General features: G+C 36.5%; 3 protein-coding genes across 16 annotated transcripts in view; 2 read left to right on the top strand and 1 right to left on the bottom strand.

The window, feature by feature from the left end:
* Window positions 1-6949, top strand: part of LOC128228573 (uncharacterized) — a 38410-nt gene extending 31461 nt beyond the window's left edge. For all 9 annotated transcript variants that reach the window (XM_052939959.1, XM_052939962.1, XM_052939958.1 and 6 more), the window contains 3 exons: window positions 2951-3514; window positions 3853-3978; window positions 5666-6949. In XM_052939959.1, coding sequence (XP_052795919.1) covers window positions 2951-3514; window positions 3853-3978; window positions 5666-6042 — 1067 coding nt within the window. In that variant the 3' untranslated portion in view covers window positions 6043-6949. The remainder of the gene's footprint in view (window positions 1-2950; window positions 3515-3852; window positions 3979-5665) is intronic.
* Window positions 6950-15022: 8073 nt separating this feature from the next.
* LOC128227250 (anaphase-promoting complex subunit 10-like) lies at window positions 15023-19795 on the top strand. Of its 2 annotated transcripts, none has more exons than XM_052937603.1 (4): window positions 15023-15124; window positions 15469-15606; window positions 17544-17706; window positions 18799-19795. In XM_052937603.1, exons 2-4 carry the CDS (start codon window positions 15492-15494, stop codon window positions 19064-19066), a joined length of 546 nt encoding a protein of 181 aa, XP_052793563.1. In that variant the 5' UTR covers window positions 15023-15124; window positions 15469-15491; the 3' UTR covers window positions 19067-19795. The 2 variants fall into 2 exon arrangements, with proteins under 2 accessions (XP_052793563.1, XP_052793564.1); XM_052937604.1 differs by having other exon boundaries at window positions 15113-15248.
* Window positions 19796-20157: 362 nt separating this feature from the next.
* LOC128227249 (glycine receptor subunit alpha-2-like) overlaps window positions 20158-25104 on the bottom strand; it is a 53226-nt gene continuing 48279 nt past the window's right edge. For 4 of the 5 annotated variants that reach the window (XM_052937598.1, XM_052937597.1, XM_052937600.1 and 1 more), the window contains 3 exons: window positions 21607-21843; window positions 21215-21399; window positions 20158-20571 (listed from right to left, as the gene is read on the bottom strand). In XM_052937598.1, coding sequence (XP_052793558.1) covers window positions 20398-20571; window positions 21215-21399; window positions 21607-21843 — 596 coding nt within the window. In that variant the 3' untranslated portion in view covers window positions 20158-20397. The remainder of the gene's footprint in view (window positions 20572-21214; window positions 21400-21606; window positions 21844-25104) is intronic. The other variant, XM_052937599.1, reaches the window with a different exon arrangement.

Below are 25104 nucleotides of genomic sequence, written 5' to 3' on the forward strand. Positions count from 1 at the left end.
TCCATTGAGATGTTTCAGAGTATGGGTGGGGGTGTTGTTAGACCCAAGCTCTCCTCCAAATTTACATAGATAATGTCTCGGAGGTCAACAAAAAGTTTGATTCAACACCTTATTTTGAGCGAGAAATTCCCTGAAAATGAAGGAGCTGGTTTCAGCATGAGGATATTTGAATTTTTGTACTGAGATCACCCATCGTGTCGTTTGATTCTGGCCAAACGGAATCAATTTTCTTCGAAATGCTGAATCCAGGCCGTCAACAAATTACTATTTTCCTATATTTTTGACAAATTTCCTATATTTTTCCAAACCTCCTATATTTCCTATATTTTCCTATATTTTGGATTTTTTTCCTATATTTTTCTTAAAAAGTGGTGCTATTTGAAATCATTTAAAGGATTGATACTGCCTTTAGTATTGTTTATTTACAGTTTAAGACTGCCTTTATCCTCCAAACCATCACCATCATTCAGAATTGCTGTCATACTGTGACCCTTGGTTATCCATCTGGACACCTTTGATGAAGAGTATGACGAACATCAAATCTTAAAGGTGTCCACTTTGGTGACCACAGTTGTGTTGCTGCAGCATGGTCTGCCTTGATGGAGAGGTTTAAAGGGGCCATACTCCGTATGATGAAATAGTGAAAACAAAAAGAAAATTGTCGAAAACTAACATAAACTTGGTATCGATGTGTACAATGCATTGAAACTTACTAACTGAAGTACCACATAGTTAACAATTAATTTATTTTTCGCCATTTTTTGGTATTTTTTACATTTAAAAAAAAATGTATGTATGTATCCCTAGTAGAATTCAGTGATTATGCATGATTGGCTAGTCGATGTTATCACATGATATTACCAAGTTAGGTATATAGCTAAAATATTCCAACTGTTACCAAGGGTAAGCCTTCGTAGCACAGTGGATACAACACTGGACTGCAATTTTGGGGACCCGGGTTTGAAACCCGTCTCCAACTCGATTTTTTTTTTTTTTTACATTTTGGTATTTTTAGCTCTACTGGCCAAAGGCCAGAAACGCTCATGTGATGCTAATGTGTACGTAGTATGTGCGTCCGTGCGTCTGTGTGTCTGTAAACAATTTCTTGTTAACACGATACAGTCTTCAGTTTTGATTGTATTTCAATGAAACTTGTACAGTAGTTAGATATCCATTAGAGCTCGGTTCCCTCTGAAAACCAGATCTGCCCATGCATGCCTAGATTATGGGCAGTATAAAAAATCAGTGTGTCTGTAAGCAATTGCTTGTGAACACGATATAGACTTCAGTTTTGATATTATATCGATGAAACTTGTACAGTATCTAGATATCCATTAGAGCTTGGTTCCTTTCGAAAACCGTTCATGCATGCCTAGATTATGGGCCTTGAAAGTATTAAAAAAGTATGTGCGTCTGTAAACAATTGCTTGTGAACATGATACAGTCTTTAGTTTTGATTGTATCTCGATGAAACTTGTACAGTATTTAGATATCCATTAAAGCTCGGTTTCTTTTGAAAACCAGCCAGATCCGCCCATGCATGCCTAGATTATGGGTCTTGAAAGTATAAAAAATGCTATATTTAGCTAAGTCTATTTTTAGCCAAGTCTACATGAGCAAATTCTATTTTTAGCCAAGTTTACATGTAAAGTCACAACTGCTTGTAAATGTTTGTTCAAATTATGCCCCTGGGGTCATAACTGGCCACGCCCAGGTTTCACAGGTTTGTTATACGTAAATTGGGAAATGTTAAAAAACCTCCTTGCTATTTTGAACAAGGCTTTATTTAGTGGTCCACTACCATGGTTATTCAAATTATGCCCTTTGGGTCAAAACTGGCACTGCCCCGGGGGTCACAAGTTTCCTAGAGACTTATTTAAGAAATATTTTCAAAATCTTCTTATTACAAACCACAAGGCCCATACCTTTGATATTTGTTGTGGAGCATCATATGATGACCGTCTAGCAAAACATTTGAAATTAATCCCCTAGGGCAAAAGCTGGCCCCACCTTTTTTGACTTCCTTTTTAATTTTTAAAGCTACAACAATGAAACTTTGACCATGAGTACAGTTTTGGAAGCAAATATTTTTTACCCTCAGATTACCTTTACCTGGCACATATTAAAATAGATCATGCAACTAATCTGCTTACAACACTTTCTGTCCTCAGATATTGAACATGCAGCATTTTTTATCTAACCCAAACACAAAAAGTGAACTATATATTTGTTGCCTATTACTCATACGTACATGCTCTGGATTGAAAATGACCTCCTATTTTTGAAGATACAATGTAGAGTAATAAAATTTGGACAGTAATGAAATTTGGACCATGCATACATTTTTTAAAACAAATATCATCGTTGTCCTTGGATGAACTTGACTTTGACCTTTTGACCTACTTTTTTTTTTGAAATTTTAGAAATGAAATTTTGATCATGTGTACAGTTTTGAAAACAAATATCAATGTTGTCCTCAAACTGTGACATTTTTACCTACTTTCTTAATTTTGAAGCAACAGCAATAAGATTTGGCCCATGTATACAGTTATGAAAACAAATATCAAGTGTGTGATTTAATGACCTTGACTGACTGTTTGACCTACTTACTTATTTTGAAGCTACAGAAATGAAATTTAGTCCATGCGTGCATTGTTGCAAGCTAATATAAATTTTCTCATCTGATGAGCTATACTGTGTCATTTTGACCTACTTTCTTGCTTGGATGACCTAAGCCACTAAAACATTTGACAACACTTTATCATTGTTTAATCACTGGTTGCATTGCTGTAAACCAATAAAGTTATTCATTCTCATAATAAAAGAAAGGCATAAAACTTTCAATCAAGACAGTGATTTCAGGCCCCTTGTTTAAATTAGAATCAAGATTGCAGCCATTTTTTATCTTTATTTAAATCATGGCATATTTTTCCAGTTCATTCCTTTACAGTTTCAGACAGACAAGACACATATGGGCAAGAGATAGGTCAAAGTTCAGCTTCAGTACATATGACCCGCGCTGAGGTGCATCCAAGCGGAATAACTAGGGATTATCAACCCTTCACTTCTAGCATTCTTGACAGTAATCATGATTCTGCATTGGCAAGCCGTTCGGAAATAAGTCAAAGTGGAAATCCTTCTTATGCAAAAGTAGGAGTTAGTTCTAATGCAGGAAGTAGTAATATGAATGCTATGTCTAATGAGAGGGTAAACAGTCGCCAGTTGTCAAACAAAAGTTCTAGTGGATATTGTTCTGAGCTTGTCGATCTTAAATCTGGTGATACTCTATCTGTGTCATCATTAATTTCAAATGAGGAATGTAATGTAACACAGCCTGAGACTTTCAGTGACAGCAATTGCAATGATAAAAATGATTTGGGTATTACTGAGAACAATATTCCTGATGTCCCTCTTCGGGAAGATGGAGATGGAGCTGTTTCCTCAACCGAATGCTACGCTGAAAATGAAAATGATGAGGAACATAACACAGATCCAAAGCTGCTTATTAGTAAAGGTATACAACAGAAAAATATGCTTTGAAGTACACAAATCATGTGGGTTTTTTTGGTTTTTTTATCACTAAAGTCAAATGAGTTAGACATAAAAAATAAATAAAAAGTTTTTGCATCAACCTTCATGTATATTGTGCACCTTAAATGTTATTAAGTTAATATTATATTACAGTATATGTTTCACAGGTGACAGTCTCTTCTCCTGATTTGATCCTATTAGCACTGTATAAGCAAATATTCCTTTACACATACATAGTTTAGTGTAACAAATTATTCAGTAAAATGCTCTTACTTTATTGCAGACATACTAAAATAATTTTATATGTTTTTGTTATTTTAGATTCTGATAAGAAAAAGATGGGCGGCTGTTCACAAACTCCATCACCAGCCACGAGTGAATCATCTAGGTCATGCACATGGTCACCGGCCAATCGTAAACCAAAAATAGAAAGAGACCATATCAATGGTAAATTATTGTTGTTCTAATGATTGCTGTACAAAGTCTTCTCAATTGCATTTTAAGGCAGTTAATGTTGGTCATAATATATACAAAACATTAACAAACACGTTTCTTCTATTTATTAAACGTCTGTTAAGAAATTGATAATATGTACCCCTGCATTAGATTTGTGAATATTTCATTCCATTACATCATTTCCGGCACCAAAATATTGTGTTGTTAGAAGCTCCAAAAGTATTGCACATACACACATGAAACTTCATGGCAATGTTGATCAGCATGTCAAGTGGTGCTCTTGCAATTTGGGTGACGTTTTACTTTGTTTAGTAAAAGTTATTGCCCTTTACTTAGACAAAAATGGTCTGAAAAAACTTTTGTTGTGTGTAGCTCAAACTGTATTGCACATGATTTACACATGAAACTTCAAAGGATTGTTGGTTAGCATAGAAAATTGTGCAATTGCAATTTCTATGACATTGAACAAAAGTTATGGCCCTTACTTGTAACTAAGGTCTGTAAAGTCTTCTGGGAAATACGACATTGGCTGAATGTTGGCCAGGTTTATAATGCACATGTTGTTTATTCTAAAAAAGGTATTTAAACATTCCTGTGTCCAGGTGGGGTTGGGGGTGTTCAGCACCTCTGTGACCGCTCTAGTAGAATCCTATATATGTTACATAGCATGAGATGCATACAAGTGGTCCCTTATATGTCCAGTTAAGGCTTTTCATTTGCCATTCAAATGATACCAAGGGTACCAATGTTAGGAGTGAACTGCTTATGTATCCTCACTCAGAATTATGTCTGTTCTTCTGTCATAAAATCTTGCATCGCTTGTTTCACCACAAGTGTTTTAGCCAAAGTGATAAAACTCTACAGAAATGTTATGTTATCAGCATGTGAAGTTGAGCACCAGAGAATTTGTGTTTGAATGCACCCAGTAAGTGTAGAGTTATGACCCTTGAATCAGCTATTGAAAAGCTTACAGAGCTTGAAATTTTGTGTTGCACATATCGCCAAAAGTTTATGAGCCGGAGTCACAAAACCTATATAGGAATGTTAACCAGGATGTGAAGTTGTGCACCTTGGGTTCTGTGTGTTCTTTCTCTCAAAATTATGGCCCTTGTCAGGGTGTAAATATGGCATTTGGAGCATGCATTCTTGAGTCACACATATCTCCTTAAGTATGAGAGCCAGAGTGATGAAACTTTACAGGAATGTTAACCAGCAAGAGAAGTTCTGCACCTGGGGTATAGCATGTGGGTACCTCCAGCATAAGATGAGCTTTGGCCCTTGACTTAGTTAAAAATTGCTCATAAAGCATGGATTTGTGTGTTATTCTGTTCTCAAATTTTATTAAATATGTTGGCCACAATCATTTAACTTGAGGGAATGTTAACAAGCATGTTGTGCATCTTGGGTTTAATTGTGGTGGTCGCAGCTAAGTTATGGTCCCTGTTTCTAATGTTTCACTTCTAGATAACATTTCTTCAAACATGCCTCCATAAAGGGGAGTGAGTCATCAGCCATAAAGGGGAGTCATCAGTTTTCAAAGGAAAACACTTCTAGTTGTTACTGAAACTTGTTGTAACTGAAAAGGATTTTTTCCTAGATTTTAAAGCTACATGCAGATATCTTCTTTAAATTTCATTTGGTAATATTGAAACTTCTCATGTTTTGTTTTTATTTTCAGAAGGAGCACAAGCAACAGCACCAAATGAACAGCAGAAGCAAGAAGTGTCCTGTGGTATAAAGAACCAGTCTAAATCAATTGAGCGTGAACATAGCAGAACATCCTCCAATAATGTAACTGAGACTGGAAATAATGTGATACGAAAAGATACAGACTTAAGTACAGAACTTAAGAATTTGAGGCAATCTTATGCTGTCAATGGTATGGACAATCAAAATGGTGGGGACAGCCTCAGTCATACTCAGCATGTATGCATTGATGTATCAACCAAAGACAGTTCCAAAGATGATATGATTGTCATTACTGAAAAATATGATTCTCTAGATACTGACAGTTTAAATAGTGAGTCTAATTCATACACTGTCAATGAAAGTTGATTAGTACTGCCCCCCTTCTAAGAAGCGGGGGTATATTGCTTTGTATATGTCGGTCCATTGGTCAGTCGGTTGGAAGATCAAACCTTGTCCAATTAATAACTAGAGCATGCATGGGCCTTAGGTCTTGAAATTTGGTAGAGAGGTTGGTCATGACCAGCATATGACCCCTATTGATTTTGAGGTTAGTGAAAGATCACAGTTGTGATAACCTTGAACAAAAAAACCTTTTCCGCTTGCTAACTAGAGTATGCTTGGACCTACTGTTCTCAAATATGTTAAGGTCTTGGGTCATGAGCTGTAGATGGTCCTTATTGATATGAAGGTCAGCAGGTTAAAGGTCAAGGTCACAGTCACCTTGCACAAAAACCTTGTTTAATCAATATGAACTGAACAATTGGTGGAGAGGTTGGTCATGACCTGTATATCCATATCGAGACTCCTATTGATTTTTAGCTCACCTGAGCACGAAGTGCTCAAGGTGAGCTATTGTGATCGCCCTTTGTACGTCGTCCGTCGTTGTCGTCCGTTGTCAACAATTTGACTGTTAACACTCTAGAGGTCACAATTTGGGCACTATCTTAATGAAACTTGGTCAGAATGTTTCCCTCAATAAAATCTTGGATGAGTTCGATATTGGGTCAACTTTGCCAGAATGTTAATATTAATACTCTCTAGGTCAAGTTCGATTCTGGGTCCTAGCGGTCAAAAACTAGGTTACCAGGTCAAATTGAAGGAAAATCTTGTTAACACTAGAGGTCTCATTTATGACTGTATCTTCATGAAAGTTGGTCAGAATGTTTATATTAATAATCTTTAAGTCAAGTTTAAATTTGGGTCATGTGCGGTCAAAAACTAGGTCACCAGGTCAAATCATAGGAAAAGCTTGTTAGCACTCTAGAGGTCACATTTATGACTGTACGTTCATGAAACTTAGTCAGAATGTTTATAATAATAAGTTCTAGGGCAAGTTCGAATCTTGGTCATGTGTCAAAAACTAGGTCACCAGGTCAAGTTGAAGGAAAAGCTTGTTAACACTCTAGAGGTCACATTAATAAAGGTTTCTTCATGAAAGTTGGTCAGAATGTTTACATTAATTATCTCTAAGTCAAGTTTAAAACTGGGTCATGTGCGGTCAAAAACTAGGTCATAAGGTCAAATAATTGGAAAAGCTTGTTAGCACTCAAGAGGTCACATTTATAATTGTATCTTAATGACAGTTGGTCAGAATGTTTATATAAATAATCCCTAAGTAAAGTTTAAATCTAGGTCAATTGTGGTCAAAAACTAGGTCATTAGGGCAAATCATAGGAAAAGCTTGTTAGCACTCTTAAGGTGACATTTATGACTGAATGTCCATGGAACTTAATCAGAATGTTTATATTGATTAGCTCTAGGCCAAGTTTGAATCTGGATCATGTGCGGTCAAAAACTAGGTCACCAGGTCAAATAATAGGAAAAGTATTTTAACACTCTAGAGGCCACATTTATGACCATATGTTCATGGAACTTGATCAGAACGTTATTGTCGATGATCTTTATTGGATCAGGTGAGCGATTCAGGGCCTTCAGGGCCCTCTTGTTTTATCAAAGGTCAAGGTCATCAGATTGACCATGCTTATGGTCCTTTTTCAAAACAGATCATTTGAAAGTGGCAAGACCTTTTCAAATGACCTTTGAGCAGCCATCAGTACATCTGTATAACTTGCATTGCCCATATTTATAATGTTATATCATCCATTTAACTAATTCACTGATGTCAGGAAGATGCATACATGTTTTACTGGAAACTAGAACTCATCCTATAACAACATTTAAAACTGGCATGTTGGGCATAATCTCAAATTACCCACAGACATTAAATGGGAAATAACTGGCAGATGTGAATTGATCAGGGTTTCTAAACACCGACAATTTGCAATTGAGATTTCAAAATTTTAGAAGCCCTGGTATTGATTATGCCCCTGTAATGCATTTTGAGGTAAGGGTAGGTAGGTAGGTTGGAAGGTTTTAGATACCATTTTTTAATGCTTTTTGTGATGAAAACATATCACTTAGGTGAAGAAAAAAATACTGGCGGGAGATTTAAGCTAAGAAACAAGTTGCTGGTATTTTGTGAGCTAAACAGATCAAGCCAAACATACTATTTATTAGCTGTAGCCCTGTTGAACTAAGGTCTTTTTTTGTTTTGTTTGTTTTAATTTAATCTTGTTTTCTCTTTAAAGGTAAGAGTTGTGGTAGCTAATTTTTATCTTGCTGGTTCAAGTATTGTATCAAATTTAACCGAATTCAGTTATAATTGATAACTGAACTTCTGTAAGCTGTTGCTGGTTTAAATTAAAGAGTAACTTATTTTGATAACAGGTAATTGCTTGCTGGACAAGTATTGTATAAAATTGAATTTAATTTGGTTATAATTGGTAACATAATTACTGTAAGGTGCTGCTGGTTTGTGTTGTTAAATTAAAGGAGATAAAATGTTCTGTACATTCATGGAGAAATACAAGAATTACTTCAAATGCATTGCATCCCTCTGTATGTATATTATATCATATTAACATACCGGTAATCAAATCATATTTTCAGATAGCAGTACAACAATACTAATTGCTGGTAATTGAAAGCCATATTGTAATTAGAAATGACTTATTTTATATTAATCTTAAAGTTTCTTCATCACATCACTGAGGTTTGGTTGCAAAGTCATTTTTTTTGGCTCAATGAGTTTTTGAGATTATTAGACATGTGTTGTTATTAGACATAGAAATCCTATTCCTTTTGTTTGCATTTTCTTTTTTATTTCTTTTGTTAAACTCTTTTATAATATTCTTACGAATAATGGAACTCACACATATTCCCCAATAATAAATGATTGACCAGTAATGTACAAATGTAAAACAGAATTTCAAAGAGTTATGCTGTATGAACACAGTTGGGCATGCGAACAAATTCCATAAAGCACGCTACTGCTTTTTGGTACAGCATAAACGCAAGAAAAAATATGATAAATACTTATATTTACATTTTACATATTTTTTTATTATGGTTAAAAATTAGCATTATGTTCTGCAATTGAGTATTTATCCTTAAAAAAATAAAACCAACAGCATACATTAATATTTTGTATAGCGAATTTTTGTAACGTTGTATCAAATCAAATCAAATCAAATTTTATTTTCAGTCGGTATGACATAAAAGAGAAAACATTAGCTATGAATAGCTATTGACCGACTACATATATATATATATATTATTACAAGCATATATCTATATAAAATATTTAAGTATTAAAGAGATTGAGTCTAATTAAGAATTAGCACATTATTAAGACAAAATATAGATATCACATACTAATACATATGTACATATAAAATATTAAAATATGTAAGAAATTTTATCTAACTAAAAGTTAATTAGCACATATATTATGCCGCTCATTTTCAGCCAACTAAATGTTCGATTTTTAACACATAAAAAAATAATTGTAATTATGCAGGAGATCATAATTAGATATTAATGGCATTTCCTCAAATACTGAGATATTTCATTTAGGACACATAAGTAATAATTATCACTTCTTACATCTCTAAGTTTGAGACAGGGTCTAAATAATCAATAAATGATCTTTCAGTAATTGACATTATTATGTCATTATTTTGCTTAAAGACAAATATATTCATTTTTTGATCATCACATTCATCACCTGTCATATTTTATCTAACTCTGTATCTCATCTTAGGAGTATATAAACACATACATGTTTTCATTTAAATAGTGATGATTTAGTAATCAATAAGGCAACAACTTTGTGTAACTTTGTGAAAGACATTATACTCTATGTCTCTATGTGTAAAACTTTGTGCTTAATACTTTGTGTGCATCTTAAACTGTGTGAACATTCTAAGTGACTCAATTTAATTGAACGAGCTAATAATTAGGCTTCTATATTTAAGTTAAACTATTCATAATACTCTGTTATTTGTTACTGGAATAAAACGTGAAAACAACATGGCGCTGCACGTTCCTTTTTGTCGGAGTAACGTTATGTGGCAGACACACGTTATGTCGTGTTGCGGGTGTGAGGCGCACAATGCCGCGCACCCGAACGGTCGCATAAAACATAATTAAGACAAAAATACAGATATCACATACAGTATACACATTTAAAAACTGGGATGCTGGCGCTAATCTTGACCGTAGTCTAAAAAGATCTTAAAATGAAAATTTATAAAAATAAAAAAACTGAGAGGAAAAAATAGCACAAGTGTGCGTGTCTTAAAAGGATACTGAAACACATATCCGCTTGAATCAGATTCAAGATGACCTGATTAGCACCAGCCTCTCAGAAGTTGCAGCAAACATTTATGCAGTGAACATGCAAGCACATAAATATAATTTAAAGCAAAGGATATCTATGACAAAAGCACTGATTAGAAATAGATATGATTGATGTAATACAGGCTAAGTAAGCACGAAGCATAACTAAACTAAAAAACATGGCAAAAAGCAAAGCTTGGCAAAAATCTAAGCGTGGCATAATGACAAAAACAGTCAGGGTAGAAACAAAAGAGGGGAAGGTTTAACTATGAAAAGCGCAACAAGAACACCTGCAACTCTGTCCGTTCCATGCGTTGACCAAACTCCGAAACTGACTTAGGTTTGTTTTGTCACGAAAGTGCTGAGGGAGTGAATTCCAGAGTTTGGGCGCTGTTGAACGGAAAGAGTTGAGGCCATACTTTGTGGTCCTTACCTGGGGTACCTCTGCGGTGTTACTATATCTAAAAGAATAAGAGTTATTTTTATTTTAACTAAATCGCGAAGATAAACTGGTGTTTGTTTGTTTATGATCTTAAAGGTTTCTAAGGCAATAGTTCTTAGTCATCTAATTTTTAATGATGGTAGATGTGACTTGATTAATAAAGAAGAATATTTTGATGTATGGTCATTGTAGATAAACCGTAATGCTCTCTCTTGAATCTTTTCAATCTTATTAGTTTTTACTTCTCCACAGAAATGCACTTATGGGGTAACAGTACCAGTTAATTGAACAGAAAGCGCTGAAGAAAACGTACAGCGCATGTGATAGAGACACTGCTACTGTTGAAAACACTGGAGGAGGAACTATGTTCCGGTTCAACACAGGAACCTACGAAGTGTTTCCTTATGCATGTTTGCCAAGAAGGGTGACCATCCACACATTCATTCAATAATATGTTCGTTCGTTCGTTTATTCATTCATTCATTTATTCATTCGTTCGTTCGTTCGAGCGGTCGTTTGTTAGTTCGTTCATTCAATCATCCATTATTTTATTTTTCCGTTCGTTCGATCGTTCTTTTGTTCGTTTGTTCATTCATCCATTCATATATGATTTAGATTTACTCTGAAAAGCTTGTGCAGGTTTATTTTAGTGGTAAAAGACAATCACATTTTCCTGTTAAAAGGATTTGTTTTATACTGAATAAGGTTATAATGAAGTGGTCAGCGCCCATTTTCAAGTCGCGGCACAAAACGTTGTTTCTCAATACGTAAAGCGACGTTCTGTGAATGCGCCAAATGACGAATCTTTGACAGCTGCACATCACTTTCAATTTTCCATTAAAATGTGTATCTTCAATATAATACTTATGATCATAATAAGAGGAATAGTAATAAGAAAAAAATGATTATATACTGCAAATGATTTTCCTTAGTAAGTAGTGTAATCTAAAACGTGAATATAAATAGATATAATATGATATATTATTAATCAACTATTACGTACTTGACGAGATACAGAGACAATTGCGGTATCAATACCAGACAATTGAAGACAATATATGCCAGAACTCGCCCAATATCGACCAAGCTCGGCCAATATCAACAAAACTCGCCTAATATGAGTTTCCTTCGTCTTTATTGGCTACAAAACTCGCCTAATATAGGATTTGAAAAATGTGCCTTTTCATTGGCTGTCAAAACTCGCCTAATATGAAAAATATGCTGGAAATTACTTTTTAAAGGTAGCCATTTTTTTCCGTTTTCCGACTGTTTAAAAAAAATGTGCTTCGTATAACTTTTTTTGGAATACTTGAACCTATTGAATGATTAACCACTCTGTACGGTTTGATATAACAGTTCTATTTAACCTGTTGGTTGTTTTTACGTCTAAGGTTACTTTTGAACGCCTTAGTGATGATGATGTTGAAGTTTATCTTAGATTTTTTATATTGTTATATGCAGATGACACGGTATTATTTGCTAAAAGTAATCATGACTTACAAAATGCTTTAAATGCTATGTTTGATTACTGTACGTTATGGGATTTGCAAGTCAATGAGGATAAAACAAAAGTTGTTCTGTTTAGTAAATCAAAAGTTGAAAATAATGTAGTATTTTTCTATAGCAATAAAATACTACAGTGTGTTGAAGAATTCTCTTATCTGTGAATACTTTTTAATTATAATGGCAGTTTTTGTAAAGCTAAGAAAAGATTAGTTGAACAAGCTAGAAGAGCTATGTTCTCACTTATTCAAAAGTCCCGAAAACTCAAATCTTCTCATTTCAGTTCAGTTACATTTGTTTGATTCTATGATTGCTCCAATTTTGTTATACTCTTGCGAAGTATGGGGTTTTGAAAATATCAAAATAATTGAACAGTTTCAGCTGAAATATTGCAAATTAATACTCAATCGCAAGGCTTCCACCCCTATCTGCATGGCGTATGGTGAACTTGGTGTAAAACCCATAGCTCTACAAATTAAATCGAGAGTTTTATGTTATTGGAGTAATATAGTGAACGAAAAAGATTGTAAAATATCTAAGTTATTATATAATACGGTTCTAAAACTACATAATAGTAATGTTATTGTTTCTCCATGGTTATCTTTCGTTAACAATACCTTAAACGAACTTGGTTTGTCTGATTATTTTAGAAGTCAAACAGTCATTAGTCCTGTTAATTTTAAGTCAATTGTTAAAAGTAGACTGTATGACCAATTCTTACAAAACTGGATTTGTACTGTTGATAGCTCTTCCAAATGTCTTGTATATAGAATGTTTAAAAGTAATCATTGTTTTGATGATTATCTTGACTTGTTACCTAGTAACCTTTGTAAAATACTTTGTAAGTTTAGGACCACAAACCATTCTTTGCCAATTGAAAAAAGGCAGGCATTTGAACATTGAGAGCAATCAAAGATTGTCAGTTATGTACTAAGAATGTTATTGGTGATGAATTTCACTACTTACTTGAATGTAATCATTTTTCAATCATACGTAAAAAACTTATTGTTCCTTATTACATTCGTCACCCAAACTCTTTTAAATTAGATGAACTTATGAACTGTAACAATAAACCTTAATTAATTAAGTTGGCATTGTTCTGTAAAATCATCTTACTGAAATTCAGATGACTCACTCTCCATACTCCGATTAACCAAAGATCTATTGATATTTACAATACCATTCCACTGTGCCTTATTACTTCATATTTTCACTGATGTTGTTTAGTAAAGTTTCTTTTTTTCTTGTGTTTGACATGTTTGTTCACTGTTTTATTTCATGTTAATTAATATGTGTTTCATTGTTTTGTTATGTCACATGCATATCATATACCTTGACGAATAAAAACTTGAACTTGACTTGAACTTGACTATTATGATTTTGTACGCCGACAATGGACGACGAAGGTAAAACATTTGACGTTTTGACAAACGATTTACAAAATAAGACGGAAAGACATGCTTCCTTACAATGTACAGTGCTTTATTCATGAGTATGTGCAATGTCACTGTAAGGATGCATGTCAAAATCAGCAAAGTCAAGTCTTGAAAAGCAGACACCATGAATGTATAAGGGACAAATACGGCTTCAATGTGAACTAAAAGTAAGTTTTAAGAATGTTTTTAACCAAAACGGTAATAGTTAATTAATAAAATACTTATTAATTAGTTGATTTCATATTGGCCCAGTTATTTGTCCCCGGTTAGCTGTATTTAGCTATTTCGGGCTCAGACAAATACAGCTAACCTCGGACAAATAACTAGGCCAATATGAAATCAACTAATTAATAACATTATAATAAAACAGGTTAATAATGACACATTACTAGACCCGTACTACTTAAGTTTTCCTTTTCATTCGATTGAAATAAACAGTAAACTTCTACCTTTCATTGAATACCACAATTGTTACAATCGCTTAAGATGAACGGACACTATTTAAAGTTTACGGAACGTATGTCATAATGAAACGTTTATTGTCTAATTTGCGAGGTTCTTATTATTATTAGCTGGCAATTCTCAAAAGGAAAACCTCTAGCTCTGCAGGTAGACATTTATAATACGTCGCCATAAAGCAATTAATACTGCTCTGTAAACAAGCACAGGGGATTGAACCAGGAAACAGCCACATGTATTAGTGCAGATAACTCGCATACTTTCAGACCTGTGCAATTCAGAACCATGACATTCTCCGCTCCGTTGCTGAATTTGTTTTAAAACTGCATGGATTATTTATAACTATTGTCAGTGTCCTACATGTACTTAACAAAATCTTCATGTAGGACCACATCATGCGCTGGGCACTATTTGTGGCCACGTGCTGTGCGCTAAATTTCACAGGCTCAGATATGCTTGTGGTCAGTCTGGGTATCTCACCCTTAAGTGCAACTGGCCTGGAAAACTCACAAACTCTGACCGGGCAGTGAAAATCAGTTATGACAAATATAATTATAATACGTACACCGTATTTACAGACCTAATTCTGTGGCATAAAATTTAAAGCCAACCTACACTGTACTTTATGGCTCATAGATTGTATTGGTGACATCATTGAAAGAGCTTAAAAAAATGACATCGGGTTATTTGTATTGTGTTTTGTTATTTTTGGTTCTTTTGTATATTTAAAGTGACTGTACGGTTGTATATGATCAGGCGACAGTTGGAAACCCTTTGTTGCGTGACGTGAGAACACTGAGTCAACCGTTGTCTGCATCTTCTATTACTTGTGTGTACATTTTCGTTACGTTAAAAGATTCTAACGAGCACGAATAATGCAGACTTTTGGATAGAAATTCGCTCTTTTCTAGGACATTTTGACTAATTTGTAAGTACGAGAAATTTCATTCAGTGTATCCCTGTATTTTCTACTGCGTGTTTTGAATTAGTTAATTAATCAGATGTGCTGAAAACAGCAGTGTGTATTAGTGGATTGCAGTTCGGATAATAAGGTTCGGATATCATTTTTTATGAATTTATTAATATCAGATATGTTGTTAACAATAAGAAGATATTTTAAAAACAAATACAGTTATCATTTATTCTTTTAATGTTATTAATGTGCAGTACCATTAAATTTCATTGATCCTCCAGTCATGATGTCTGATTCAAGTTGGTCAACTTCATTGATGAATTCTGGTTAAAGGTATCATATTCTATTTTTTGGGCCAGTTTCTCCGAATTGATTATTGAAGATGGCAACCAAGGTTACAGCCAGTCAGGAGTTGGATGTTTTCAAGGATGAAAAGGAGGGACTGCTTCGGGAAGTAAGCAGTCAGGCTGTATGGTCACTGTCTTCTTGTAAACCAGGTAAACAGGAATATTATACCTTGCATACAGTACACTTCACACAGAACTACCACTTTCCGTTTTCCTTGGCGGATTTTTGTCATCGTAGACACGAAATCAGATTTATTGAAATCCGCTTTCCTCGGCGTTTTCACTCGTTCACCTTCCGAGGCTGATCAGTGGACCGTATAATTACAATCGCTGCGTTACTCGGGAATTAAACACCATGAAAATCTGAGGTAACCGATAAGAATCTCCTACTGTACATGTATCTGATTTTGTGTAATTTATTTGAATACTGTTTTTTATTGTGTTGTTTCAGACTGACTTGCACATAATACAACTGGTAATCCTTTGACGGCGCAAAAATGCAATACATGTTGATGTCCATTTTTGACCCAGTTCTAATTATATCTTACTCATTTGACTTCCAACAGTCCCAGTTACATTCTGTTTGCTACATGTATTCAATTAATTTCTCTTAACTGTTTTACATTTAAACCTGCAGTTTGATTAAAATGAATTTTTTCGCAATAACAAACATGCCAGATAACCAAAAGTAGTCTAAATTTAGCACGCAATAAGTCGCTACAAAATTTGCATATCACGTGACTTCCACATTATCAAAAATACTAGATTGCGTTTACTAGATTGCGTTTCATACTAATAATTTCTAATTGTAAACTAGGAAGTAACGGTCTAATATTTTTTAAACACAATATTCATACTAACACCATAACTTTTATAAAATAGTTCAATTGAAAGCTGAATTATATTCGTTTAGAGTAGGAAATAGATTACGACAATATCTTCATACAGTCTATGTTTATTAAATCGGCAATTTATAAACCACAGAACATGAGTAACTTAATACTTTTTTAATGCATAATTAACAATGCAATTAAATTATTATCTTGAATGTGGAAAAACAACTGATATGTATCACAAAAGAAATAGTGACAGGTAAAATATTCACACTTACATGGTTCACAACACCTGCCTATTACTCCAATCCAATTTAGTTCTCAACAACACAAAAAGAGTATGACGTAATAATGGTAAACAAACAACACGTGGTGTTATATCTAAAATGTGTGGATATCAATAGGCAATTAATGAATATTAGTTGAAAGGTAAATTAATAACCGAACGAGATATAGATGCATTATTTTATTGAATAAAAAATTGTCTTCTTTCTTTCTTTACGAGAAAAATCAATTTTTTATAAACGAAATAACTGCAAATGTAATTATTTATTTTCATTTATAGTAGGAAAGCATAAGACTTAAAGTTCGGCTTTGAGTCCAATAAAACAACACGATCACCGGCGATACTGGCAATAAAACCCTCGGCAGAAAAAGAGCAACTTGTGAAACTCGGCAGATTTAAGATGGGAAAGCAGTTACGTACTCGGCGGATGTCCGCAATAAATTAAAAAACCCTCGGAGTGACCGAGGAAAGTGGTAGTTTAGCGTGGAGGGTACTGTAAATGAGTCCCTTCTTTGTATATTACTATAAATAAAAGTTGATCAATTCAGGTATCTGTATAAGGACCAGCCAGTCAACCCCTGAATGTTAATGGCTTTTGCTTACACCTCAGTCCATATACACCTTCAAGGGCTGACTGGCCTGTCCTTATGACCCTTAGTGGTGTGTAATATTTCTTTACAAAATCACAGTTATAGTACAAATATAGTACAAATACGCTTTAACTTATCCACATTCTTAATTATTGAAACTTAAAAACACAAAATTAACTAGACCCATTGTATTAAAATTTGAACGTATAATGTTAAAGAATCAATTTATTGCTATTTTTAACAGGAATCACCTTTAACATTTATGTTTGATTTAGGTCATAAAAAATCTGACATGCATGTCCATTTAGATATAAAGAACTCAAAACTCACATGTAGAGATCACATCTTGAAAAGATTCCTATTCTGCTGTCTCTACAGGATATGGTGTAGAGCAGTTGCGAGAAGACTCCAGTGAGACATACTGGCAGTCAGACGGTCCCCAGCCCCACCTTGTGAACATTCAGTTCCAGCGAAAAACCACCATCCAGGATGTTTGTATCTATACAGACTTCAAGGCAGATGAAAGTTACACACCTAATCGGTAAATTACATCCTGGGATGTTTTTTTGATTTTGACAGACAGTGATGATTAATATCTGTTCAATCTTGTATGTTTTTTATAAAAGACATTTCTGTGTGTCATATTGGATAATTGATTGGTTTTATATATTTGGTATTATATTGCTAGGATTATAATAAACATAAAGTTTTGGCATTGCCATTCTTTCTCTTTGACATCTGGAACCTTTACTACGAAACTTTTTGGCAAAAATTTACTTTACTTATGTGATTAATGTAAAGTTATAGTGTGGTGGTGCACATGCAATCTGTCTTGATCAGCTGAGTGACCTTTACAATTTTATTAAAAGGAAAATTGTTAGCTAAAATTTGTCTGTCTAGAGCCATTACAATGTACCTTATTGACAAAAAAATCTGAAAAGTTACACTATATTTTAATACTTTTAAAAAAGAAAGCTAAAAGTTGTCCATCCAGACGTGTAACTATGCAAGGTACATGTAATAACAGAAATTAATAAAATTTAAATGAAATTTGTATAACCATAGTGTGATGGTTCATGTGCAGGATTCATATAAATTAGGTAAAAAATCAATAACACTTTTTGCACTTTAATTTGTGAAAAAAGCTCTAAACTTGGCCATTGAGAGCCTTTTATATGCGATGTGTGTACCAGTACACCAAGGTGCAATGCAATGGATGAGAAAAACAGGATCTATCTGCATTATTTAATGTCACTAAGAATCTTTCTGTTTTCATCCTTTGAATGGTGCAAGCACATGTTTTGTCTTGACTGGATCTGTACATATGCCGTACTGTCTGAGTTCATGCCCTTTGATTTATGATAATAGTATACTGGAATTTGACTATTTGAGGCAACGATTATGATTTTGCTAAATGTAAGTTTATGAAGCAAATATCATTTAATATACAGGATTGTTAGCTGACAACAGCAACTCTTCTACCTGTACTGGTTTTAACTGAAACAAATTCTATAAACTGTTGTTTGAAGCCTAAAATCAATAATGAATTTATCTACATGATTATTTTGATGCATTTCAATACATAGTAATGTATGTGAAGAATTGTATTTAAAAAAAATCTATTCTTTTACAGGATATCCATACGGGCAGGGAGTCATTTCAATGATCTAGCAGAAATTGAACAGATAGAACTGGGTGAACCAATAGGCTGGGTGTGTGTGCCATTAAAAGACCTTGTCAGTGGGAAACCTATCCGGACATTCATGATACAGATCGCTGTGCTATCAAACCACCAGAATGGTAGAGACACTCATATAAGACGAATCAAAATCAGGTCGCCGGTGCAGAAATACCCAATGTTCACTAGCTTAGACTTTAACATGAAGGCTAATATAAGATAGTGAATCGCTAGTGACTATCGTGATTATTGAACTCAGTTGGTTGAAAAGAGCCATGTCAACATCACTGAGATAAAATATCATTGTATTGTGCACTATGACAAAAGTGTCTAAATTTAGCAATGATGCAGGTATTCTGAAGGTTTAGAACCAAATTGTCACTTGGGTTGAAGATGTTCACGGTGCATATAGTGATACTATGTTGCCAGCCAATTGTGTTCAAAGATAAAGAGTTAAGATGAAGAAGCCAGTCAGTGGTTTTGATTTCACGTTTATTTACAAAACTATATACATAACGACATAAGCTAAAATTGGGAATGTGTCTAACACATACATGTACATCAATAACAATTTTACATGTAACTAATTGAAAATAATGATTTGTTAACATTGATGAAATTTGTACACATATTTTCATTGAATCCTGACGTAAATGTGTAACTAGTTTAATGTCCATTTAGAATTATTTTAATGTATTTATTTGGTACTTTGAATTTAAAAAACAAGTAGATTTGTACACAACACTATAATATAGGTATTGAATTCATGCAAATAGAAATAATTTAAATTCATGCAAATTGAATTAATTTAATCTATTTATGTACATGCATGTGTGAAGTGTTATCATAAAGGCATACGAAAAATGCTTCAAACATAATGCTTAATACACATTTAACATTGATTTAACATGTACATTGTCAGTGATCATAGATAATGATTGAATGAGATACATGTACATATATTGCTTCATGACCAGAAACAAAATTATGCATTTTTTAGAAATCTACCATTTTATACATTATATGAATTAAAAATGCTTACATGGTTAAAAATCTCTGAAAATACACAGAAAAAAGCTTTTCATATGATATTGAATTAAGAATAAATGTTTTACTAGTATTAGTAATTTATGTATATCACAATTTATCTACATGTATTTTTACTAGTCAATTTATAGTGATTAAAGCACTTGTTTCAAAACATTTAGAGTCATCATATTGTTCATTGTGTTACTTTTTTCAATGCCATACCATGCGAAACAATCAATTTCAGTTATAATAAAATAAATGAGAATACTATGAACAGCCTCTCGTGAAGAGCTCTTCTATATAAGCTGGTTAAGAAATACGAACGTTATATAAGCTCTATTAATTTTTACAACAGCTTTTTTGGGGCACCTTCCTTTAGGTCAGCAAGCATTCAGGCGAAAATTATTTTGGGCATCTGATTGATTGGTTACAAAACTCGTGAGTTAAAAGATCAACCCTAAGAGTCCACAGTATTTCCATTTTTGAAAATCTGAAACCGCTGTGCCTATATCGCGCACATGGCCCTCAGTACTCCGTGACGTTGAGGAAGTATATCCAGTATATCATGTTGAAGATGGCGAAGGCAACCGGAAACAGAACCCTGGAGGCGATGTCCAGATAACGGGAACACAACAGGATGCGGCTATGGGGGCTCTGTCGTGCCTCCACCGTCACACGGCCGTCTTGGTCCACTGCTGTCTGTAGAGGGAGAAATACAAGCACACTTACAAGGACACTTGTGTATAGAATTCAAAGCGTTATATGAACTAGGGCAACGTTGTCTTTGCGTTTTTGATTGATACCTGTGCTGTTTTCTACCAAGTTGTTTCATAACAGATTCTAGTTCATAAATGAAGGAGATGGTGTTCATAGAAATGCTAGTTTCCTGATTGTTGTGAAGGGTTTGTCTGAAAATAACGGGAAACAATGTTTGTATGATAATGTCTTTTGTTGGATATGAAGCTTACTATGGTGTACAAACTACAGTGTACAACTTTTGGAACTGAGTCTGTTTTACAGTTTCTCACTGTCGCCACTTTTTTATTGTTGCCGAGGGAAATCATTGCCAAAAACCGACACCCGGGTATCGAGATAATTGCGTATTGGATCTAGAAATCAATCAGTACACTTTCTTACCAGCCCCACACCCCTCGAACACAGTACCCTCTACCAAGTTCTTGCGTCTTAATTATCGAAGCAGTCTTGTTTGCACGAGAAAGAAACTCAAGCAACGATGGAAACATATATTAAGGTCTACAATCGAACCCAGTCGGTAATGAGAGTATCTTGCCAGCTAACGCTACCTCTCATCAAAGTATCAAGACCATGTGTGAGTACTTACTTCTTTCTCCTCACCGCCTTCCTTCTGTGCAAGGAAGAGCGTTGCCAGGGAGAACCGCCTTCCGGGCACTTTCTGTGCCAGCACGTTAACCACCGCGAACTCGATCAGTGCCGCAAACACGAACACCAGACACGTGATCATCCAAACGTCTGTTGGTATGGATTGAATTGATATGGAATGAAGTCCTCCGGAAATCATTCAAGAAAGTCCCATGTTAGTTTTTGTTGTTTCTTAATAGAAGTATTTTCTTGTAAAAAGCGCCACAAACCTTGAGCTGTTAAAACATTTAAAACGAAGTGCAGTTACGCGAATTACGGATTACGAATTATACTAGTTTAAGATAAAGGCCCGCTCCAAGTTCCATATTATTATATCGAAAACATAGCTCTTACCAATAGCCTTTGTGTAGCTGACCCTGGGAAGGGAGGCGTTGACGCTTGTACTCTGCGTGGAGATAGTGAGCACGGAAAGGACGCCGAGAGTGACGCGGCCCGGGATTGAGTTGACGTTCAGCCAGAACGAGAGCCACGAGAGCATCACGATCAGCAGGCTGGGCACGTACATCTGGATCACGTAGTAACCGATGTTCCGCACAAGGTGGAAATCCGCCTGCAGGCAACTGTGGTTACCTGAGGAAGGGGAGGGGAGAATACATTATATGTATGTGATGGCCCTTTTGTTTAAAAATGTAAAAGTCCTTTCGACGATATTATATGGTTTCTGGAAACTTAAACGACTATTCGCATACATTTGAAACCAATATGTGTGGGCCATGCGGTACCCACCATCAATGTTGTGAGTACGTGTCGGGTTTGACCAGTATGGCTGGACCATGTGGTACTCACCTTTGATGTTGTGAGTGCGTGTGAAGTTTGACCAGTGTGCGGACCGTGTGGTACTCACCTTTGATGTTGTGAGTGCGTGTGAAGTTTGACCAGTGTGGCTGGACCATGTGGTACTCACCTTTGATGTTGTGAGTGCGTGTGAAGTTTGACCAGTGTGGCTGGACCATGTGGTACTCACCTTTGATGTTGTGAGTGCGTGTGAAGTTTGACCAGTGTGCGGACCATGTGGTACTCACCTTTGATGTTGTGAGTGCGTGTGAAGTTTGACCAATGTGTGCGGACCGTGTGGTGCTCACCTGGGATGTTGTGAGTGCGTGTGAAGTTTGACCAGTGTGTGCGGACCATGTGGTGCTCACCTGTGATGTTGTGAGTTAGTTCGAGGTTTGACCAATGTGTGCGGACCGTGTGGTGCTCAACTGTGATGTTGTGAGTTAGTGTGAGGTTTGACCAGTGTGTGCGGACCGTGTGGTGCTCACCTGTGATGTTGTGAGTTAGTGTGAAGTTTGACCAGTGTGTGTGGACCGTGTGGTGCTCACCTATGATGTTGTGAGTTAGTGTGAGGTTTGACCAATGTGTGCGGACCGTGTGGTACTCACCTTTGATGTTGTGTGTTCGTGTGAAGTTTGACCAGTGTGTGCGGACCGTGTGGTGCTCACCTTCGATGTTGTGTGTTAGTGTGAGGTTTGACCAATGTGTGCGGACCGTGTGGTGCACACCTGTGATGTTGTGTGTGCGTGTGAAGTTTGACCAATGTGTGCTGACCATGTGGTGCTCACCTGTGATGTTGTGAGTGCGTGTGAACTTTGACCAATGTGTGCGGACCGTGTGGTGCTCACCTGTGATGTTGTGTGTTCGTGTGAAGTTTAACCAGTGAGGCTGGACCGTGTGGTGCTCACCTGTAATGTTGTGTGTTCGTGTGAAGTTTAACCAGTGAGGCTGGACCGTGTGGTACTCACCTGTGATGTTGTGTGTTCGTGTATAGTTTAACCAGTGAGGCTGGACCGTGTGGTGCTCACCTGTGATGTTGTGTGTTCTTGTGAACTTTGACTAGTGTGCGTACCATGTGGTGCTCACCTTTGATGTTGTGTGCTAGTGTGAACTTTGACCACTATGTGCGGACCATGTGGTACTCACCTGTGATGTTGTGTGTTAGTGTGAAGTTTGTACAATGTGTGCGGACCATGTGGTACTCACCTGTGATGTTGTGTGTTAGTGTGAAGATTGGCCAGTGTGCGGACCATCTGGAGCTCACCTGTGAAGTTATTTGTGCGTGTGAGGTTTGACCAATGTGTGCGGACAATGTGGTGCTCACCTTCGATGTTGTGTGTTCGTGTGAGGTTGACCAATGTGTGCGGACCATGTGGTGCTCACCTGTGATGTTGAACGCGTGTGTGGTTTGACCAATGTGTGCGGACCATGTGGTGCTCACCTGTGATGTTGAGTGCGTGTGAGGTTTGACCAATGTGTGCGGACCGTGTGGTGCTCACCTGTGATGTTGTGTGTTAGTGTTAAGTTTAACCAGTGAGGCTGGACCGTGTGGTGCTCACCTGTAATGTTGTGTGTTCGTGTGAAGTTTAACCAGTGAGGCTGGACCGTGTGGTGCTCACCTGTGATGTTGTGTGTTCGTGTATAGTTTAACCAGTGAGGCTGGACCGTGTGGTGCTCACCTGTGATGTTGTGTGTTCTTGTGAACTTTGACTAGTGTGCGTACCATGTGGTGCTCACCTTTGATGTTGTGTGCTAGTGTGAACTTTGACCACTGTGTGCGGACCATGTGGTACTCACCTGTGATGTTGTGTGTTAGTGTGAAGTTTGAACAATGTGTGCGGACCATGTGGTACTCACCTTCGATGTTGTGTGTTCGTGTGAGGTTGACCAATGTGTGCGGACCATGTGGTGCTCACCTTTGATGTTGTGAGTGCATGTGAGGTTTGACCAGTGTGTGCGGACCATGTGGTGCTCACCTGTGATGTTGTTCGTGCGTGTGAAGTTTGACCAGTGTGCGGACCATGTGGTGCTCACCTGTGATGTTGAATGGGTGTGAGGTTTGACCAATGTGTGCGGACCATGTGGTACTCACCTTCGATGTTGTGTGTTAGTGTGAAGTTTGAACAATGTGTGCGGACCATGTGGTGCTCACCTTTGATGTTGTGAGTGCATGTGAGGTTTGACCAGTGTGTGCGGACCATGTGGTGCTCACCTGTGATGTTGAATGGGTGTGAGGTTTGACCAATGTGTGCGGACCATGTGGTGCTCACCTGTGATGTTGTGTGTTAGTGTGAAGTTTGACCAATGTGTGCGGACCATGTGGTGCTCACCTGTGATGTTGAATGCGTGTGAAGTTTGACCACTGTGTGCGGACCATGTGGTACTCACCTTTGATTTTGTGAGTTAGTGTGAAGTTTGACCCGTTTTTGCGGACCGTGTGGTGCTCACCTTTGATGTTTTGTGTTCGTGTGAGGTTGACCAATGTGTGCGGACCATGTGGTGCTCACCTTTGATGTTGTTTGTTCGTGTGAAGTTTGACCAGTGTGTGCGGACCATGTGGTGCTCACCTGTGATGTTGTGTGTTAGTGTGAGGTTTGGCCAGTGTGTGGACTTTGTGGTACTCAGCTGTGATGTGAGTGCGTGTGAAATTGACCAGTGTGTGTAGACTATGTGGAACTCACCTGTGATGTTGTGTGTTAGTGTGAAGTTTGACCAGTGTGTGTGTGGACCATGTGGTGCTCACCTGTGATGTTGTGAGTGCGTGTGGAGTTTGACCTCTGTGTGCGGACCATGTGGTGTTCACCTGTGATGTTGTGTGTTCGTGTAAAATTTGACCAGACTGTGGATCATGCGTTACTCACTTGTGATGTTGTGTGTTAGTGTGACGTTTGACAAGCGTGTGCGGACCAATGGGGTACTCACCTGTGGTGTTGTGAGTGTGTGTGAAGTTTGACCAGTGCGTGCGGACAATGTGGTACTCACCTGTGATGTTGACAGTGTGTGAAGTTTGGCCAGTGTGTGGACCATGTGGTACCTGTTATGTTATGTGTGCGTGTG

Source organism: Mya arenaria, chromosome 3, assembly GCF_026914265.1.
Source record: "Mya arenaria isolate MELC-2E11 chromosome 3, ASM2691426v1".
Taxonomy (NCBI): domain Eukaryota; kingdom Metazoa; phylum Mollusca; class Bivalvia; order Myida; family Myidae; genus Mya; species Mya arenaria.